Below are 19,676 nucleotides of genomic sequence, written 5' to 3' on the forward strand. Positions count from 1 at the left end.
AATCCCTTTCAAATACAAGTCCTAATCATAGTTGAGTACACCTAAACACATCACTAAAATGCATCAATTTCAGCTGCTCAAACATGGTGGGAAGCAAGGCAAAAACAAAGACAACTTTGGCGCCAAAAAATTTTCAGAACCAAACTGAAATTCTGCTGCATTTCTAGCAAAATATCACTGTTTTAATACTCCTACTTGATATTTTTGCTAGAAACACCAAGGCTGAGCCTAAAGTCTTGGCTTTGGACAAGGCTTTGGTCATGATGTCTGCCACTTGATCTTCATCCCTGCAATGGACCAATTCAACTTCCCCATCATGTTTAACTTCTCTTACCGCATGGAACTTGATTTTTAAGTGCTTAGTTCGTCCATGATGAATTGGATTTTTAGCCATAGCCACAGCCGATTGATTGTCACACATGATTGCAGTAGGATTTCCTTATTTTAACTTCAGATCTTCCAGAATTTTTCTCAACCAAATGGCTTGGTTTACAATAGCTATAATTCAAATATACTCTGCTTCTGCTGTGGATTGAGCCACAGTTTCTTGCTTCTTGTGAAGCTAGCAAATTGCACCACAACTCAGAAAAAATGAATATCTAGAAGTGCTTCTCATGTCCTCTATTGAGCCAGCCCAATCACTACTAGAAAACCCCACAAATCTAAAGTTTTCTGACTCCTAAACCATACTCCAAAGTCAGTGCTACCCTTTACATATCTTAGGACCTTTTTTGCAGCTTTGAAATGTGTTTCTTTGCTCTAACTCATACACCTGGATAGCAAGCTGGTAGCATACATTATATCTGGTCTAGTTGTTTTGCTGTTAAATACAACAAACAACCAATCAAACTCCTATACGACCCTTCATCAATCTTCTCAACATCATCATCTTTGAAAAGCCTTTGGTTAGGAACCAATGGAATGTCCACTGGTTTGCGATTCTCCATGCTGAATTTCCTTAAGACTTCACTTGCATACTTCTTTTGATTGACGCAAATCCCATCTGAGTTTGATAAATTTACATGCTGAGGAAATAAGACATTTCCCCTAAGTCTGTCACCTCAAACTCATTGTGATAGACTTCTTGAACTCCCCCAATTGAGCAAGTTTACTCCCTGTCACCAGGAGATCATCAACATATAAGGGAAATGATCATCACATCCTTATTTACCTCTTTAACATATAAAGTATGTTCATTTGGACTTCTCACAAAACCTAAGCTTATTAAGTGATCATTAATCCTGTTGTACTAGGCCCTTGGTGCCTGTTTCAAGCCATATAAGGCCTTCTTTAGGAGGTAAACTTTATCCCCACTTCCTCTGATCTGGCACCCTTTTGGCTGCTCAACATATATTTCCTCATTCAACCACCCATTTAGAAATGCTGACTTAACATCAGCATGAAAATTTTTCCAGCCAAATTGAGTTGCCACAACAAGCAACAATCTAATTGTATCATGCCTAGCTACTGGTGCAAAGGTGTCCAGGAAATCAATTTCATATTGTTGAGCAAAACCTTTAACAACTAGCCTAGCTTTATGCTTATGAATTGAGCCATCCAAATTCAGTTTCTTCATGAAAATCCACTTAAATTGGATTACTTCTCTATTCTCAGGTCTGTCCACAAGTTTCTAGGTTTGATTCTTCTCTATCTTTGCTAACTCCTTCATGGCAACTCTCCAAGTCTCTAATTTTGCTACTTCAAAGAAGCTTGTTGGTTCAAAACAGCCATGTTACACCTTTCATACACCTCAGCTAAAGACCTAGTGCCTCTAACCAAGAACTCCTCTGTATCATCCTCATCTTCTTCAATAATTTGATCACCCATATCTCTTGTCACTTGAGGCCTTGTGTCTTCATCAAACTTTGCTTTCTTACTAATTCTAGACTCCATTCTCATCTACCTTGACATCTTGGAAATAATAATCCTTTTTGACTTAGGAATATACACTCGGTAGGCCTTGGATTAGCTGTTATAGCTAATGAAGATTCCAGTCAAGGCTTTATTATCTAACTTGGCTCTTCTTACAGTTAGAACAAGGACATAGCATATACTTCCAAAACCTTAAGATCATCCACTACTAGTTTAACTCCATTCCAGGCTTCAAATGGAGTTTGGTTGATTAAGGCTTTTGTAGGAAGTCTAGTAAACAAATAAAATGTTGTGTTAACAGCCTCTGCCTAGAAGGATTTTGGGAGTTTCTTTTTAGCAATCATGCATCTTGCCATCTCCATAGCTATCCGATTTTTCCTTTCACTAACTCCATTTTGCTGTGGAGTGTAGGGGCTACTAAACTAATGTCTAATTCCAGTCTCCTTGCAAATCTACTTAAACTCTTGAGAAGTGTATTCAGTCCCATTGTCACTCCTCAAGGTTTTGATAGTTTTTCCTATTTGGTTTTCCACTAGCTACTTGAGCTTCTTAAACACACCAACCACATCCTAGACCAGTCATCTGTAAAAAATACAAAGTACCTACTTCCACTCAATGATAATGTTTGCATAGGGCCACACACATATGAGTGAATGAGTTGAAGTTTTTTAGAGGCTCTTCAGGCTTGGTTTGCAAGAAAAGGTTTCCTGCTGAGTTTGCCTAACTGACATGCTTGACACACTCCCTTTGGTTCCTCAAAAACTGGTAGATTCAAGACCAAATCTTAGCCTAAATTTCTCTTAAACCACTATAGTGCACATGGCCTAACCTCTTATGTCACATCTCAGTCTCATCTTCCCTAGCATTGCATACTTTATCTACTAAATTTTCCACATATTAGGAAAACTTTTGCCTATCATTCTCACCCTTATAAGCTCACGGCCTTCATTATCTACATTATGCAAGATTGGTTTTGAAAATGCAATACATAATTCTTTTCCAACATTTGTCATACACTAAGAAGACTTTGACTAATTTCGGGTGCATAAAGTACATTGGTAATAAGCTTTGTACCTGTTGGTGTCTGGACAACAACATCTCCTTTTCCTTTTGCTTCCACAAACTCACCATTTCACACTTTAATGTTGGACTAATGTGCTTGATCCAAGTTGACAAAGTTTTGCAGGTCTGGTGTCATGTGGTTTGTACATCCACTATCAATCACCCAACCTTCATTGCATGTCTATGTTGCACTACAGGACGCTACAAACAACTACTTTGTCCCTTACTCTGGTTGCTGATCATCAATCATTTGAGCTTACCATTGGGATTGCTCTCTTTGTTCTTGTAGACCTTTTCTAAATGGCAAAATTGCTTGCAGACCCTACATTGTATCCCTAGCCTAAACCAACACCTTTTCTCAGAATGGCCTTTCTTGCTGCAGTGAGAACAAGATGGATAATCCTTCATCCCATATAGTTTTCCCCACTGACCATTGCTCATTTCTTTCCTCTTTTTGTCTCCAACATACCTCCTATTGCTCATTTGTGCAATCTAATTTCGTTGACTACACTCATCAACCTGTCAACATACTCCTTTACTTTATCAGATTCTTGCATTCTCAACATCTCAAACTCCTTTCTTAAGTTCAACACTTACATGTTCCTTGTAGTGTCACTTCCCATAAATTCCTCCCTCAACTTATCCCAAGCTTATTTTGTAGTTTCACATGCCATTATCCTTGTGAATACAAGGTCTGTTACAATAGCATGGATATGGGACAAGGCTCTCGAAGCCTTAGCAGCTTATTCTTCGTAAATCCTAATCTGATTAATAGTTTGGTCCTAACTATGTTGGTTGCCTATTTTCTTCTACATATTGCCACAAACCTTGGCCTCGGAGGAATGCCTTCATTTTGACAGCCCATATGTGATCTTGTTCACCATTGAAGATTAGAGGAGAACGTAAGGCCGATTGAGAAGTCATGCATTCAAGTAACGTGGTCTGAGGCAGGAGATTTTTTTTAGAAATAAGATGAAGAGCTAATCGTGGGAGAAGAGTTTCAGGTTCTTTAGTATGGCTTTGACACCATTTGTTAGTGTTTTAGCTGGAGAATACTAAAAAAAGAAGGAGAAAAGGTTATATGTAACATTTCATTAAACTTGTAAATATATACAACAAAATGACTGCTTGAAATATCCATTGTTACGCCAACTTTGAAGAGATATTTTATACATTTGAACTTAAACTAAGACTTACAACTAATACATGTACAATCCCTTTCAAATACAAGTCTGTGCAATTGTTTAATTTCTTCATTTTGATTTTGATTTTCATTTTCAGGGGAAAAATAAATCCCACCATCTCCCCCAAACACTTCAATTAATAAATTTATGGAGCTACTCACATCAACAAGTGCAGGAGTGATTGTTGTAGTTGATGCTAATAGAAATAAAAAAAAAAATGTTGATACCCTTGACTGGGTTATTAACCACGTCGTTCGTCCCTGAGACAAAGTACTTTTACTTGGAGTTCTTCAAGATTTTGGAAAGAAGAATACTCTTGTTTCCCATTAATTAACAATATGGGCATCTCTGGTATATGTAAGCTACTCTCTCTCTCTCTCTTTTTCTTAAATCTATATTTTATTATCAAAGTCTTGAAATATATCAATACAATAATCAGTTATCTTGTCAATCATGCATGTGTTGATTATTTGAGTTACAATCTTATTTTCATTCATTGTGGTAATATGAACATTAAAATTATATATATATATATATATATATATTGTCTGNAAATCAAAATAGTGAAATATCTTAAAAAGCAGATGATGAAAAACATTGTTTAACAACTAATTGGCATAGAGATGTAGATGACCTTTTTCAGATTTCAGAAACTACTTCTGCCAAAAACATCCCCAAAAGCTTCATAAAGCCAATAAAACTCATGTACGGCTAAAAATATATAACACACAGTTTCTCAATAAAAAACCATTAAGTGGCTATCAAATAAAGAATAACAGGAAGGTGTTTGATAATTTTACAAAATTCATCCAGCCTTAAACTTACTTCTTGCTGGATCACATCATCACACAAGTGAAGAAGAGTGCCCTTCCCACTATCTAGTTGTTTGTCGTACATGGACTGTGTGATTAAATTCTGATATGTAGCCAAGTTTTGCTGAAACCTGCAGCCAGTAGAAGAAACAATATGCAATCAAATGATTTGATCTTTAATCAAGAACAAACAAAACCATTCGACAAACAGAAGTTCCTGTTTCATATCACATACAAGTGATACTTGTCTACATTAAAAGAGGGCCAGGGAAAATGCATGATCAGTAAGTACAACCAAGAGTTTTATATCAGAATTTTCCATCACCTTATGATAATAACATTATAGAATAACATAGAGCGCATATTTTCTTTCTTCCAAAAGTTGATCACATCAACTACTTATTAGAGAAAAAAAGGTCAGATAAATTATGCATATTGTTCAATTAAACAAAAATACATCAATAAACCCATAGACAAAAGCATTGATCTTGGATGTCGGCTGTGGGATGGACTACTGTTGTGGAGTAACTCACGTGAAGTATGTCTTAGCACAATAACCAATCACTGTGGAAAGGACCGCGATAATGACCCAAAGATCACGTTCAGTCATTTGGAGGGAACTAATCACAGCAACCTGTTCAGAAAAACACAGTAAGATATTTGGACAACACCGTGACACAGAAAGAAGAGTGGACAAAAGTAGAGACAGTCTGACAAAATAATTGCTAAACTGACCAGCCCAACCACAGCAGAGATCAGGAACTTGACCCAGTCTAGTGGAGTTAATCCTGGATTTTTCTTTTCAGGCTGTTAAGTTAGAAAAAGTCTATGTCAGTCGTGTTGTTTACAGACTTTGAGAACAGAAAATGCTACACAAGAGTCATAAATCAATGAGATAGTAAAGAAAGACATAGAGAGGCAGCCCAAATAACTTACAAGAACTATCTCCATATCGGCCATCGGAATGTTTTTAAAATGTTTCACATATATTCCTCGTTCTGGTTTTAATTTTGTACTTGCTCTCCTGCAGTATGATCATCATTCTCAGATGTATGACACAGTTCTCATAGTTGTTTCAAAAGTAGTTTCACAGGGCATCAATTAGAAAAAAAGCCTAGATACTTTTCCCAATAAAAAAAAGAACAAAATAAATGTGAATTCCATTGTTCATGAGAGGACCACAGTAGGATTTTCATTGTATGCATTTCATATCATAAAAATCATTTTTTTCCATCAACAGTCACCATGGTATGCAAAATTATGATGTAAAAGTTACCACTAATCAGTTGCATGTCAATGCAATAACATGATGAAACTGAAAAATAAAAGAATAAAATTAAACCAGAAACACAAAAACAAAAATTACCTGTAAACAACAATTATCCTATCAAAGGTAGGCTCTTGGATTGTAACCTTGGTCAGCAAATTGCGGAAACTGGGGAACACAGAATAAGAACATCATTGACTGGTGATAATAATCAGAAAGTCAGGACAGGCAACTCAATTAATACATAAGCACATTGCTTGAATCTCCATGTCTATTAATAACCATGGTATAATAAATCTTTTGGCACAGTTGCAAGGCAACGAAGAGAAGACAAGATTGTTAAAGTTACCTAATAATGGCCTACCCTCCAATCAAAAAACCAACCAAACATACACATACAAGTCCATCAAAAGTTATAGGCTGTAATTTTGTTAGTTAATTGAACTTCTTGAGTAAAAATAATCAAGTTAATAAAATTTGTATAGCTTAAAAAAGTTGATAATATCTTGTCATAACCAAAATTTAAAAGTTAAAAAAGATTTTAGACACTTGTGATTTTAAGATTCATACAAGAAGTTCATGTGAAGCATGACATTTTCAAACCACTTGGAATGGCATGCAATATACCCATAAAAATATAGTATATAAATCTGTTGCAGCAATAATACTGTCCCATAGTAATTGCTATATTGAGATAAAATGTACCTTAGTTCCATATTTTCAAGACGGTGTCGTTCAACGTATAGATCATCTTGAATGGCTTCAGAATTAATTTCATCATCCTTCTTTGGGTCCTTCTTACGACTGCCTAACCTCCTGCTAAAAAGTTTTTCTAGCCTGCAAACAAAGAACCCTGAAAAGGATTAAAAAGAAAATAATAAAGTAGGTTAACTTTATTACTAAGAGAAAAAGAATAATATTTTGGGCAATTCCAATGCTAAACAAACTCTTTTAACAGATAAGTTAACAATTCCAGAAACATGAACTGTAATTCACCAACAAATGGTCAGGCAATTTACTCAAGACCATTGTTCAGCTTATTTCAACTATCAGGAACGGACAAATCTAGAAGCATTATAGCTCTTGACTGCATAAATTCAACATGTGACTACTCAAAATTCCAGTACCAACAATATCCATTGATGATAAAAAAATTATAGTCCGAAAGATATACTTACTTTGTTCGTCTCAAAATAAATGACCAAAGGCGTGCAATGAGCATGTCCACTTTCTCCATGAAAAAGAAATCAGTTGTCTGATCAATTCCAATTCCACGTCGAAAGATAACGTACTATAAAGAAAAAAAGTTACAGATTAGCTTTCTTCAAAAGGACCACCCTTAGACCAAAGTTCAAAACAATGGTCAAGCTGGTTCAAACTTTGAAGACTTAACTGAAATTGAAATAAATCCCTAAAATGAAATCTCGTGGCTATTGAACTTCTTTCAGTTTGCAAGTGAGATGTGATTTCTTGCAGAAAAAAATATCAACACTGTTCCTATTTTTAATCTTTGCACTTAAAATTGAAGCTATCATAAAGTATCAGATATTTTGTTTCTCGTAGAAAGATGGCACTAGGTATTAAAGTGACGATCATGAAACATAAAATCCAATAAACTACACATATTGAAATATCTGCATACACAGCATAATGAGACAGATCGAGAACAGAAGCAAATTAACTCACTCTAATTAGCGCAGACAACATATTACACAAGCAGGAGATTTCCAGTACAACTTAATGACACATGCAACTAAACCCAACATAACCAATTTAAAACCATAAAGGGAGTGATTCCAAGGTAAGCACGTTATCAAAAATCTTCAGTGATAAATTTAGAGGAATACCTTATTAGAAAAATCTGGAAGGTTTTCATGGGGATGCTCTTCAAAATACCTCTTCAAAAGCTTCTTGTCAACCTACATTCAACAGAAAGTGAACATTGAGATCAAATTTGAAAGCACATGAAAGCACCCAAGATACATGCACCTATAGAGACTTGTTAATAGTGCATGTTTATATAATTGCATAGCTACCAAAATAGATCAATTTGTACTTATTTGTAAGTACAAACCTTAGACTCATCAACACTGATGGGAAGATTTAGAAGATACTGCCCTGAAAGTGCAACATCAATTTCATCATCAGTTGTTATTTTGAAATTACTCTTTTCCATCACCTGCAAAAAAAGAACAGAATTTTAAACATACATTACAGAGTTTCATATTGAAATTTGATAAGTATACATACACATACTTAAATCATTACATATTAGTAGTGTCTAGTACATGAAATTTCTTCATCTTCACAAGTTTTAGCAGCCAGCCCTTAATCAAATTTTAACCTAAATCCACCCTTCCAATCATTAACAATCCCTATTATTCACCCATTACCCTAACTTAAATACTCACGTTTTAAATGCTATCCTACAAATAAAATATTGATTCTCCTTCATTTATAACAAAATACAAGACCAAATTCAACCTCATTCTACCATAAACCTGAATATCAAATAAAATCTATTATCTATTAGACAAAAAGTAAAATATAGTAGTCATAGTACCTGAAATAAGTACGTCAGGAAATTCTGTTCAAGTGTATCAATTTCGGCAGGTGACAAGTTCTGCTGCTCCAATTTCTGGGCGCCAGATACAGGGTCAAAGAGGGAGTATAGTTGCTGCAAACACCATTAGTACGTAATTAAACTACCACCAAAGGCAAGAAACATTACCATAACATACTTAAGAATAATTGAAAAACCAAGGCTACCATCAAATCCTCAAATTGGAGAAGATACCACGCTCTAATTGTGTACTCAACTCTCTTGCAAAGCTTTAGAAACTCAGACCGGTCAGAACTATGCTCTGCGATAACATTTATACACCCGATTCTAGGTTAACAGCAATAGCAAAATGCAAAACTAGTAAATATATAATTGCATCCTTATTCACATGCATCCATAAAAATGAGTAAAAAAGAAGAAGACAATGGTGATTACCCAAAGAAAAAAAAAAGCGAAACCCTCGTTTTTCTTTTCTCTCATTAGCTGTTATTAATCAAAGATAAATTGTTTCATTTCTTAAGTTTTGAAGTTATTGCTTAGTGGGTCTTGTCATATCCAGTAATTACCAAAGATAAATTAAAATGAAAATGGATAAAATTGCAAAACAGAAGAAATTAGAAGAATTAGAAAAGAGAAATGAAGATAATAACATGAAATTGTAGAATTGACGTACCAATGAGATTGGCCAAAGTCATGATAAGCTTAGGTTTGAGAATGGGAATGACAGATTCACGTTCCAATCGAATAACTTCTTTCTTCTTTTTCTTGTCCATCTTGCTTGGTTTCTGTTTCTGTTTCTGTTTCCGTCTGTGTGAGAAGATAATATAATAGTTGAATTACGTTGTAAACTAAGAAGACAAAAGAAGAATATGTTGAAGATCAAATAAAGGGTTTTTTGTTTTGGAATGATTTGATGCTTTGCAAGCAAGGAACCCACTCTGACGTTGCATTAATTAAACTGAAACCGACACGACACACACATCGTTAACATTTCAGGTCCAATTAATTAACTGTAACTGTAAAAACTCTTCCTCTCTTCTGTGGAGGGAAGTCAGCGGCGGTGAAAGTAAAACAACTCTAGTGTAACTGTAAGGTTATCATTAAGTTACTTCAACGCAAATGCATACACCACTGCAATGATTCACATGCCAAATTCAACTATAATTTTATTAACCTTTATATATATACTGCATTTTTTTTTTTTTTAATGACAGATAACTAGTTTATACATACCTCGACTAATTTTTTAAGACCTTCAAATTACCGACTGGATAAAATCTCTAATAACTACCCCTACTAACATCTAAGAAGGGATTCAAACTCAAAACTTCTTAAATAATATACTCGAGAGTTCTCATCGAGCCACTCGATCCTTTATTTCCTTCCAACATTATTAAGAGCATAATGTTTCTCATGTTGTAATTTTCAGTTTTGAATTCAATCTTATATCAAACTTTTTTTCTCTATGGAGGGAAGATTTGATATTTTAAGCTGCACAAGACATTTAAATAAAATGAAGAAGAAGAAGAACCCATAAAGAAAAAGAGCATCGACATGACATTTCTAATTTAATCATACAAGACCAAAATTGATTGAGTTTTTCTTTTGAGGGATCAAGTTTCGGGGCTTTTGACACTTTGGCAGAGCAAGAGAATGGTAATTGATTGCCATGTTTTTGTCTACATAATAATTTAAAGTTGCTATTTCTCTGCTTTATTAAATGAGTGTTACAGCCCCAAGGGGCCACTCACTGCCAAAATACTTCCACACTCTGCTTCAATGCATTTGGCCACACATTCAATCAGATATTTACACATTACATATCTGGACAACAGCTTAGCTACATACTTACACAACTTCAACTCTATTCATAACTCTCTTGCAAGAGAAAAAGACAACTCCTGGAACTCGCACAACATTCATTCATTTTTTAGCCCATTCCCAAGCATAGTGTTCCGGAAGCTGATCTGCAAACGCTCTCAAAAGAAATTGTTCAACTAATATTCATACTCCGTTTGCCAGGTGAAATATAGATTATTTCACTTGTGCTGTTTTCATGAGAGAAACAGAGAAAGCTAGAGAATTAAACTTGAAAGAAGAAACATAAATTTTTAAAATAGGAGATAAAGAGAGACCTTAACAATTTCTAGTCTCCAAAATTATTGAAAAGGTATTCCTCAATCCTCAGTCAACAAGAGAAAACAAAAAATCCTCATGAAAATAAAAATTTAATATAATATAATTATATATATTTTGGCCTACCAATTAGAGAACTGGAGAAACCTGGATTTTTCCCCTCCTGCAACTTACCTCCCAACTACCCTTCTAACATCTAGGCTATATACATGGTGTTGAGTTGGCTCTTGTATAGGTATGTACAAAAACCTATCTCAGGGTCTGTATACTCATTGGCTTCTGCAAATCTGCAGTAACCTCAAAATTCTCTTCTTCGAAGCAAGTCACAGGTTACAATCTCCTGTCACATGCATCTTGGATGCAGTATTTGTTCTTAGCAGTTTTCCCACCCAGATCACAATTTCAACCTTATCGAGAACATTGTAAAATATTTTCTTACTGATTCCAAGACCTCAAGTAGGGTTTCCCCATCTGATCATGCAAAGTAGGATTCTGATGTGGCAAGTTCATCCATCCCATATCATCAGGCATCACAGAGGTAGGTGCATCACGCCCACCCAAGTAGTCAAGCGGATGCGCTGTGTGTGGTAAAGCATTACTAATCCCAGGAGCACCTCCAGCCATCAATCCATAATTCCTTGAAGAAATGAATTGCTCAGTTGATCCTATTGATTCATAGGGATTAACTGAACATAGCTGGCCACAATTCGTTAGAACACTATATAAACTCTGATCAGCGTTGTTTCCGTTCCCAATGCTCTGGCTCTGGAAACTAGATCCATCTGACCCTGTCCAGCCACCACGAACTTGATGCTCCCCAGAAAACCAGTTCTGATTCAACAATTCTCCACTGTTTATATGAGATTCCATAGGCTCTGACATGCGGGCAGGGTTAACAGTCCAATTCTGCATGTTTCCTGGTTGCAAGTTTTCTTGCCTTGGTATTAAGTATCTACCTCTGTCAGGGTAAATGTGCTCTGATATGTTTTGTTGCATGAAAATATCATTCAGTCTCTTCGGCCCCTGCTCAAGTTGCAGCGATGTCTGCAGCTGCTCCTGGAAATGCCCAGGAAAACGGCCATCAGCTGCCATCAACAAGTTGTTTGGTGGCTGGAAATCCAGCCCTGCCTGTTTCTGCTCTTGATGGTATGATAACATCCCCTGGGCCTTGAAAAGAGACTGCAGGAGCTCATTTCGGTCATGGGTCCGATAAGAATTTAAGGAACCATCATCTGATTGTCTGTGTAGCAAATCTTTCCTCATGTCTCCTTTCAAGTCTGATTCCAGATCAATTAGATGGGATTGTTGGTCTTCATTAACCCGTGGATTCATAAGTGGCAACCCACCGATTGGAAACTCATGGGTAGCAGTAGAATCATAATAAGAACGTGGCCTGCTCATGGCATGCCAGACATTTCCACCAGAAGGAAGAGGATCTTCGTCATTGACATTATCATCAGCAGTGTTCATTTTCTCCAAGGGGCCAGATACATCCGAAGAAGATTTGTCTGATTTAGAGGTAACGTGATTGTTTTCAAGATCCATATCTATGTGGTTGAACTCAGGGTTCCTACTAGGGGAAGAGACTCGCTGTGGATACTGCTCCTGGGGGGAGCCAGGACCAGAGTCTTCATTGTCTTCTGTGTTTGACTCATGCTTTGCTGCTACATCCTCCTTCTGATCATGACATGCATCTCGGTATTCCTCCATTTCATCCTGAACAACAGGGTTCTCTTCTTCCGCATCCTGAACAACAGGGTTCTCTTCTTCCGCATCCTGAACAAAAGGGATCTCTTCTTCCTCATCCTGAACAACAGAGTTCTCTTCTTCCTCATCCTGAACAACAACATTCTCTTCTTCCTCATCCTGAACAACAATATTCTCTTCTTCCTCATCCTGAACAAATGCGTTCTCTTCTTCCTCATCCTGAACAAAAGCGTTCTCTTCTTCCTCATCCTGAGCAACAGCGTTCTCTTCTTCCTCACTCTGACCACCAAAGTGCAAAATGAGAAGGCAAACATTAAACCACTGTGAAAGATTTTCACTCCACACAACACGGACGCCCATGTTCAAAGCAATTACCAGAACGAAACAATCTTATTATATCATGCAAATCAGTGAATCAAAAATATGTACGGGAACACAGAGAGAGAGAAAGCTGCAACAATAACAACCAGAATGAAAGAATAACCAACCTCAACCAGAAATTTTAATCTGTCTTTCATCTCTTGCCCCAAGGATTGTGTGATTTCCCACATCTGTAACTTTCTTTCTTTCCAGTTGGCATAAAATATAGGGAGATCTTCATTTGCCAGTTGCAACCTATATAAACAGTAATAAACTTGATGGTCAGAAATCAAGAGTTACACTAAGGTATAAAAATGTAATGTGAACTTCAAAACAAACTAACCAATGCTTGTGCAACTTCTTCTTCTCTTCTTCTTCAAACACTTCATAAGGTTGTACATGCAAACCATCAAGGTTTCCTAAAACCCGGTTCAGAGACTTGGATTGAATGCTTTTACCAGACTGCTTCATACTCTTAACAAGTTCATGCTGCTTCTTGCTAATCTGAAAAATCACAAAGTCAAATAATCAGTGATTGCCTTCAAAAAACCATCAGAATTGAATTGATTTCATCACTCAATATTTTGGAATTTCCAAACACTATTCATATCTTTGAATAAAGATCCACATAACTGTATTTCCTTACAAGGTAAATCACTGAGCTTGATGGCACAGCTAAGCAAGAAAACATAAGGCTAATACAGGTACGCCTAGACAATCATGAAAACCAGGTTTAAAAGTTTCTAGAGATGTCCCAATAAGTAAGGACCGTAGAAACTAAACTTAAAAGCATATGACACTAGAGATGGGAACAAGTATGCCGTTTTCTGTTAGTTCTTTATGATTCTTTGTTTAGCTACGCAGGTTAATAATCTAATTTTTGCTCTGTTCAAAAGTGGGTATAATTCAAACTTTTGTGGTAACCTATTTTATTTGGATTTTCCAAAACTATCCTGTTCCTTATCAAAAACAGACGACCAATTAAACAATTGGAAATGCTTAATTTCTTAATTTACGTACTCACTGACTAGGTTACAAGCAGTCCCTCCCAATGGTTCAATACAATTAGTAAGAATTTAATGCACCATTTAACCTTGACAAAAAATTAAAGAAACCTAACCTTGAAATATGACATATACTTGGCACCATCACTATGGTGGATATTGCGCTTCTTTAGCTTGTCTCCTTTTTTGAGTTTTGCTCCCACATTTAGCACGTCATCAGAAGCAAACAATGGATTTCTAGATTTGTCCTTCTTGAAACCTTTGTCGTGCATCCTGATTAACATGGCAAAAATTAAGATTAATTCACAATTGCAGATCTAAATATATCCAATTCACAAATATACAAAATAAACACCTCAAATACAAAACATAGCCATAAAAAATAAGAGATGAAAACTTTTTGAGCCCATCAATCCAAGGAACAAAGTTTTTCTTTGGGCTCAAAACTTACAGTGAGATCCAGGGCTTATGGATGTATAATTAAACGAGTTGGAATCCAAAAGAAAGTCAAAAGCCCTATATCTTTTTCTTTTCTCAGATAAGAAAAGAATCAAAGCAAATAATGTGACAAGGAGAAAAATGTTTCATCCCAACATAGAGCTAACAAGTAAGAGACTATGGCTACTTGCACAGCAGCCAGACCTTTGAAAATGAAAAAAAAAAAAATTGACAGGTTATTTGCCTCAATATTTGCACTTCAGAGAATCAGCCAAAGCTACCATTTGGACATAATAAATTTTCTCATTTTTAAGTACGGAAATCAGCATTCTGCATCACTCATAGCAAAAATTTGAACTTTTCTTCTTTCATAAGTAAATATCTGAACATTAAAGAAATAAATTATAGAAACAAAAGAACATACACACATAACAAGCCAAAAACAGCAAAAGAACTAGCCTCTAATTCCCAGAAAAGCCACACATGTATGCAAACATATACACAAATATTGGAACTAAGAGACAGAAATAGAGAGACTTTAAATGAAATAATTGAAATTATTCAAAAAATCACTTAAATGTTAACTACCTTTTTTGATGTTCTCCGCCCTTCACTGCTGAAGAGTTCTGATTATCACTGCTACTTGCTTTCTCATCCGCAACCCAAGAACAAGATTCAGATGTTGCAGTAACATCCTGCTCAAGATCGCGGAGTCTAGATTCACTAGCATTTGAGGATATTCTTTTCTCCGCATCTCTTCTTGACCTAAGACAAATCAAAATTAAGTACACCTAAATGAGATTCAACATCAACATGGAAAGAAAACAAACAAAATTAATACCAAACAGAGAAGACCAGAAATGAAAGAAAGAAAGCAAAAGCATTTTAACAAATTAACAAGAAAGTTAATCAGTATTTAATTGTATATTTCAATAAACTGAACAAATTATGCATATTATAATAATAATAATATAGGGGTGAGGGGTCCAACTGCCCAAAGACACTAAATGGATTTACCAGTGATAAGAACAGTGGAAAAGGTCACGGAAAGACTTTACAACTTCAACAGAATGTATGGACTGCTATAATAAATAAAGAACATTTAATATAATCACACATCTTTTAAACTGTACAAAAGAAGAATTATAAAAGAATTTACTAGAGCATAGCCAGTCAAACAACCACCACTACATTTCTACAGCAACAGAGCTCCTCATTTATGTTTTAACACTCTTCAATGATGGAAATAATTAAGCGAACTGAGATTTGAAAGATCACCATTTCTAAGTATCAAATTTGCCAAAACTATATTATTACAACAACAGAGCTCCTCATTTACATTTTATGATAACTACTGTAAGTCCAACTTCATCAAACACCACACAAATGAGATTTGAAAGATCACCACTTCTAACTACCAAATTTGAAGAATTACCAGAAAGCTTCACAAATGAATTTGTGATTTTAATCTACCTTTAATTTCCATGTTACAAAAGATTAGTTTGTTATATTAGTGAGCAATCATCTTTTTTACACACTAATTTGGCAAGCATGTGAAACATAGCGCTACTTAAGCACACCCAAACTGGATTATCAATTATACACGTAAATGACTCTGGCCCCACAAAAAAGAATCATGGAAAAACTAAGGCAGTATCAACCTTCCAAACTTTGGCAAAATTTCCTCTTCTGGATCTTTGCAGCTTTCCCAGTTATCCTTCAACTTCTGCAAATACTCTATAATACTGCCAAAAGCAGAGAAAATCAAAACTACATATTTTGGGCAAATGCACCAAGTCAAAAAACAGCATATCACACATTGGAAAAATAGGCTATGCTTAACATACTCATCATGATATTTCTGCAACTCAGAGTAATATGCTTTCTTATCAGCCTTTAAACATCGTTCCTGGTGAAGAACTGCATCAGGATGAAGATTACCTGAACAAAGTGAAGCGCCCCTGCAGCATATTTTCCATTATGCAAACTGACTCAGACCTTGGACTAGCATCTTACATCATAAAATAAGGATATTTCTCTCAAAGACTAAAAAATGCATAAAGTTTCCATCTTTTTCATTCTAGTTTATGCTGAGTTATAAAAACAGTGAGAATAAAGCCGCAGCGACACCAAATCTGTAAGTACAAGGTGCAATCAAGAATGGTATTGACAAGAAATTAAACAACTGTGAAAAACAACACATGAAATATATAGGATAAAGAAAAAGCATTTCCGTCGAAGTGAATACTATATTCTGCAGCAGAATCACACTATTTCGATATGAAGTTTAGCCATTCTGTAGCCTATAATTTTTTTTTCTCTTCTCTTTGTTTAGTTGATCAAATTTACTAGATTTTCTTATTCCTCTATAAGGACCCAAGCAACAAGCAAAAAATTTACTGATAATCATGAGAATGAATTGAAGATTTTTTTCCTTTCCCATAGGAATTAATTGATATATTTGAACCTAAGACCTTACTGTAACTCCACCAATTCTTCTCTCTTCAACAAGGTAAAAGGATGAAAATGCTAATAAAGTATTCAGCAATCATCAAATCCTTGCTACAGGTTCATCCAACTAGTAGTGTTCATCCAACAGCATATTGCAAATTTGTATATCAAAAATCAGAGTAAGGTTTCTAAGAAGAAGAAGAAATTATATTTCCACAAAAAATTTTCACTGCATTTATGAATATAAGCATAATAAAATAAAACAAAACAACTATCTGCTGAACATGCTTATCCAAACTTATATCTATGTGTGAGTTGGAGTGTTTGTGTGTGTTGTGAGTGTCTATCCATACTTATATCTATGTAACAATGCTTATATCAATACTTGCCATTTGAGAAAAGGATTTCCAAAGTCAATATTATCCCCAGAAAGTAGTGCTTGCACAACATGTTCTGCATTTTGTCCACTAGGAAGAAACTGCATAAGAAACTTTCTCTCATCTTCTAATAGCTGAGTCTGCCAAACCTATAACAAATTTCAAAAAAATGCATGCAAAAAGACTGGAGTTCAGAATACTGTGTTTGTAGCAAAAGAGTAATTAATAATATCTATTAGACATGTGGATACCTCGTAAGAGAGAACCTCACTCAAATTCTCCAACTCAAAAATATCTTGAGGAATAGAAAAAACATCTGCCAAAGCATTGTGGGAACCAGGAACAGAATCAATGAATGGCCTTAAATTCCTCCTAGTTATTCCAATCTGATCCTTTCTGGCAACAACCTTTTTTATATTCCCGTCCCACTCAAGAGAAATATGTGATTTCGAGTTTAAACCCTTGTGTTGTGACTCCAATTTTCTCTTCTTCATTCCATATTGCTTCAGAGAACTGCAACCTGCCACACTGGTACCATTAACTCTCTTTCTCCGCTGATCAGCGGCCATTGCCACAATCTGTCAAAAATATCCCCCCGCTAAAACTTAGACTGAGTATGCTCCCTCCATCTGCAAACCTTAAACCACCATGCAGTAATTATCTAACTTGCATTAAACTAAATGCAGTAACGTGAAAATTAAACTCAAACAAGTAACCATTTCAAGAATCTAAACTAGGTAAAAAAATCCAGCCTATTATCAAATTCAAGGCTGATTTTAACACAGTGAAAAGAATAATAAATAAACCATCAAACTATTTAAAAAAATAAAATAAAATCTTGCAATTCTAACATACATATAACCCAATTAAATTGAAACAAACTTAATAAAACACCCACTCAAAACACACCCAAAACCAGTAACCCCAAATTAAAAAACAAACCCACAATCAATCCACGACATAAACAATCACAGCCAAAAATAAACCCAAACAACACATCAAAAGAACACGCAATTCAAAATTTCAAACAACAAAAAACCCTAAAAAAATCGCAAGAAAACACAAAGCCAAATACCTGAAAACCACTCAATGCTATACCAGTGAACACCCAACGAAAATAATTAAAATATTTTCAACTAAAATCCTGGTTGAGCACGAGAGGCAGGTAGCTGCGAGAGATATGAAGAGGGTTTCGTGGGGTTATCTGATTAGGTTTTTGTTTTGTTTCGTTTTGTTTATGAAGAGTGAGAGATAGAGAGAAACACACGACATAAAAGGAAAACTAAAAAGAAAGAAAGATAGATAGATAGGGACGAGATTGAGATTAGAGAAAGATCAGACGAGTGAGGTTTCTCGCAACCGTTATGGTGGACATTGAATCGTTCATTCGCGCGCTTGGGCGCGGCTTGGCTCCAGCCATGGCTCACTCATGGGTTCGCTCTTGGTTTGTTTGCTTTGCGTTGGTAACATATATTGATTGGTTGAGTGGCCCTTTAATATTATTTAAGGAATAAAAATTCAGCATAGATTTGATGTCGATATTTGATTGGTCCATTAAATAATTGAATCACTTTAATTTAATATATATAATATTACTAACATGTGACAATTATTGTTACCATGTATAGTAATAGTATCATATTAATTGTCGGAATCTTTAATATTTTTAATAACAATTTATAATTGTTGCCCAAACTTTAGGGGCGATTTGTAAAAATTTATAGCGAGGAGGATTAAAAATCAGAACCTTTGTGGGCAAACACGTGGACAATGATTAGAGATATGAGTCCATATCCAATTTCCAATTTTGACCTTTGGTGAAACAAAATATATGTGATCACAATTGGGACACCATGACCATAGTCTTGTATTGAAGAAGAGATAGAAGGGTTTTGATTTTGAGGTTTATGAGATGATGGATTATTCTAACTTATAAAATGAATCACCTTGTAGGTCAATTAACTTAGTGGTTGCAGTTCAACTATTAGCACCAATAATTCATTGGTTTCAAAAAAAAAAATACCTAAACCCGAACTCGTTAATTTTCATTAATAGTTTTTTAAAAAAATAATTAAATGACATTTATACCTTTTATCAACCTAAACCCTAAATATCCAAATCTCATAGCAAACCTTTGTTATCTCTAACAGCTACCACGAAGCCTTGGAGGCCTCATAGGTCAGAGCAGAGTTGAGACGTTTATGATTGAGTATAATTTCCCAATAGTCAATATTGAGAATCCTTAAGCAAAGCAATATTCTAAAGTGATGAGTAAGTATATACCAGTGGTACATTCCATTCAAGCCACATCTCTTATTTTCTTTCATATATACCTCCTTCAAAAAAGTCCCTTTGAAAATCAGTGTAATTGGACCCAAAATAAAGATCAAGAATTCCTTTAAATTATTATTGCATTTCATTTCATATAGTACTAATATTTAAA

General features: G+C 35.2%; 2 protein-coding genes across 2 annotated transcripts; both read right to left on the minus strand.

Moving 5' to 3' along the window:
* Positions 1-4,757: 4,757 nt before the first annotated feature.
* Positions 4,758-9,691, minus strand: LOC116107778. Its single transcript, XM_031394074.1, has 13 exons — positions 9,434-9,691; positions 8,967-9,061; positions 8,761-8,874; positions 8,272-8,376; positions 8,045-8,116; positions 7,376-7,488; positions 6,903-7,034; positions 6,297-6,365; positions 5,867-5,954; positions 5,666-5,737; positions 5,464-5,564; positions 4,944-5,061; positions 4,758-4,829 (listed from the first exon to the last, which is right to left on the minus strand). Exons 1-13 carry the CDS (start codon positions 9,531-9,533, stop codon positions 4,758-4,760), a joined length of 1,251 nt encoding a protein of 416 aa, XP_031249934.1. The 5' UTR covers positions 9,534-9,691.
* A 1,193-nt stretch (positions 9,692-10,884) lies between these two features.
* LOC116107779 lies at positions 10,885-18,636 on the minus strand. Its single transcript, XM_031394075.1, has 10 exons — positions 18,309-18,636; positions 17,485-17,870; positions 17,246-17,382; positions 16,253-16,366; positions 16,067-16,150; positions 14,994-15,170; positions 14,084-14,240; positions 13,307-13,467; positions 13,092-13,218; positions 10,885-12,882 (listed from the first exon to the last, which is right to left on the minus strand). The coding sequence occupies exons 2-10, from the start codon at positions 17,800-17,802 to the stop codon at positions 11,332-11,334; spliced, it is 2,826 nt and encodes a 941-aa protein (XP_031249935.1). The 5' UTR covers positions 17,803-17,870; positions 18,309-18,636; the 3' UTR covers positions 10,885-11,331.
* Between the last annotated feature and the right edge of the window lie 1,040 nt (positions 18,637-19,676).

Source organism: Pistacia vera, unplaced genomic scaffold (genome assembly GCF_008641045.1).
Source record: "Pistacia vera cultivar Batoury unplaced genomic scaffold, PisVer_v2 Contig548, whole genome shotgun sequence".
Classification (NCBI taxonomy): domain Eukaryota; kingdom Viridiplantae; phylum Streptophyta; class Magnoliopsida; order Sapindales; family Anacardiaceae; genus Pistacia; species Pistacia vera.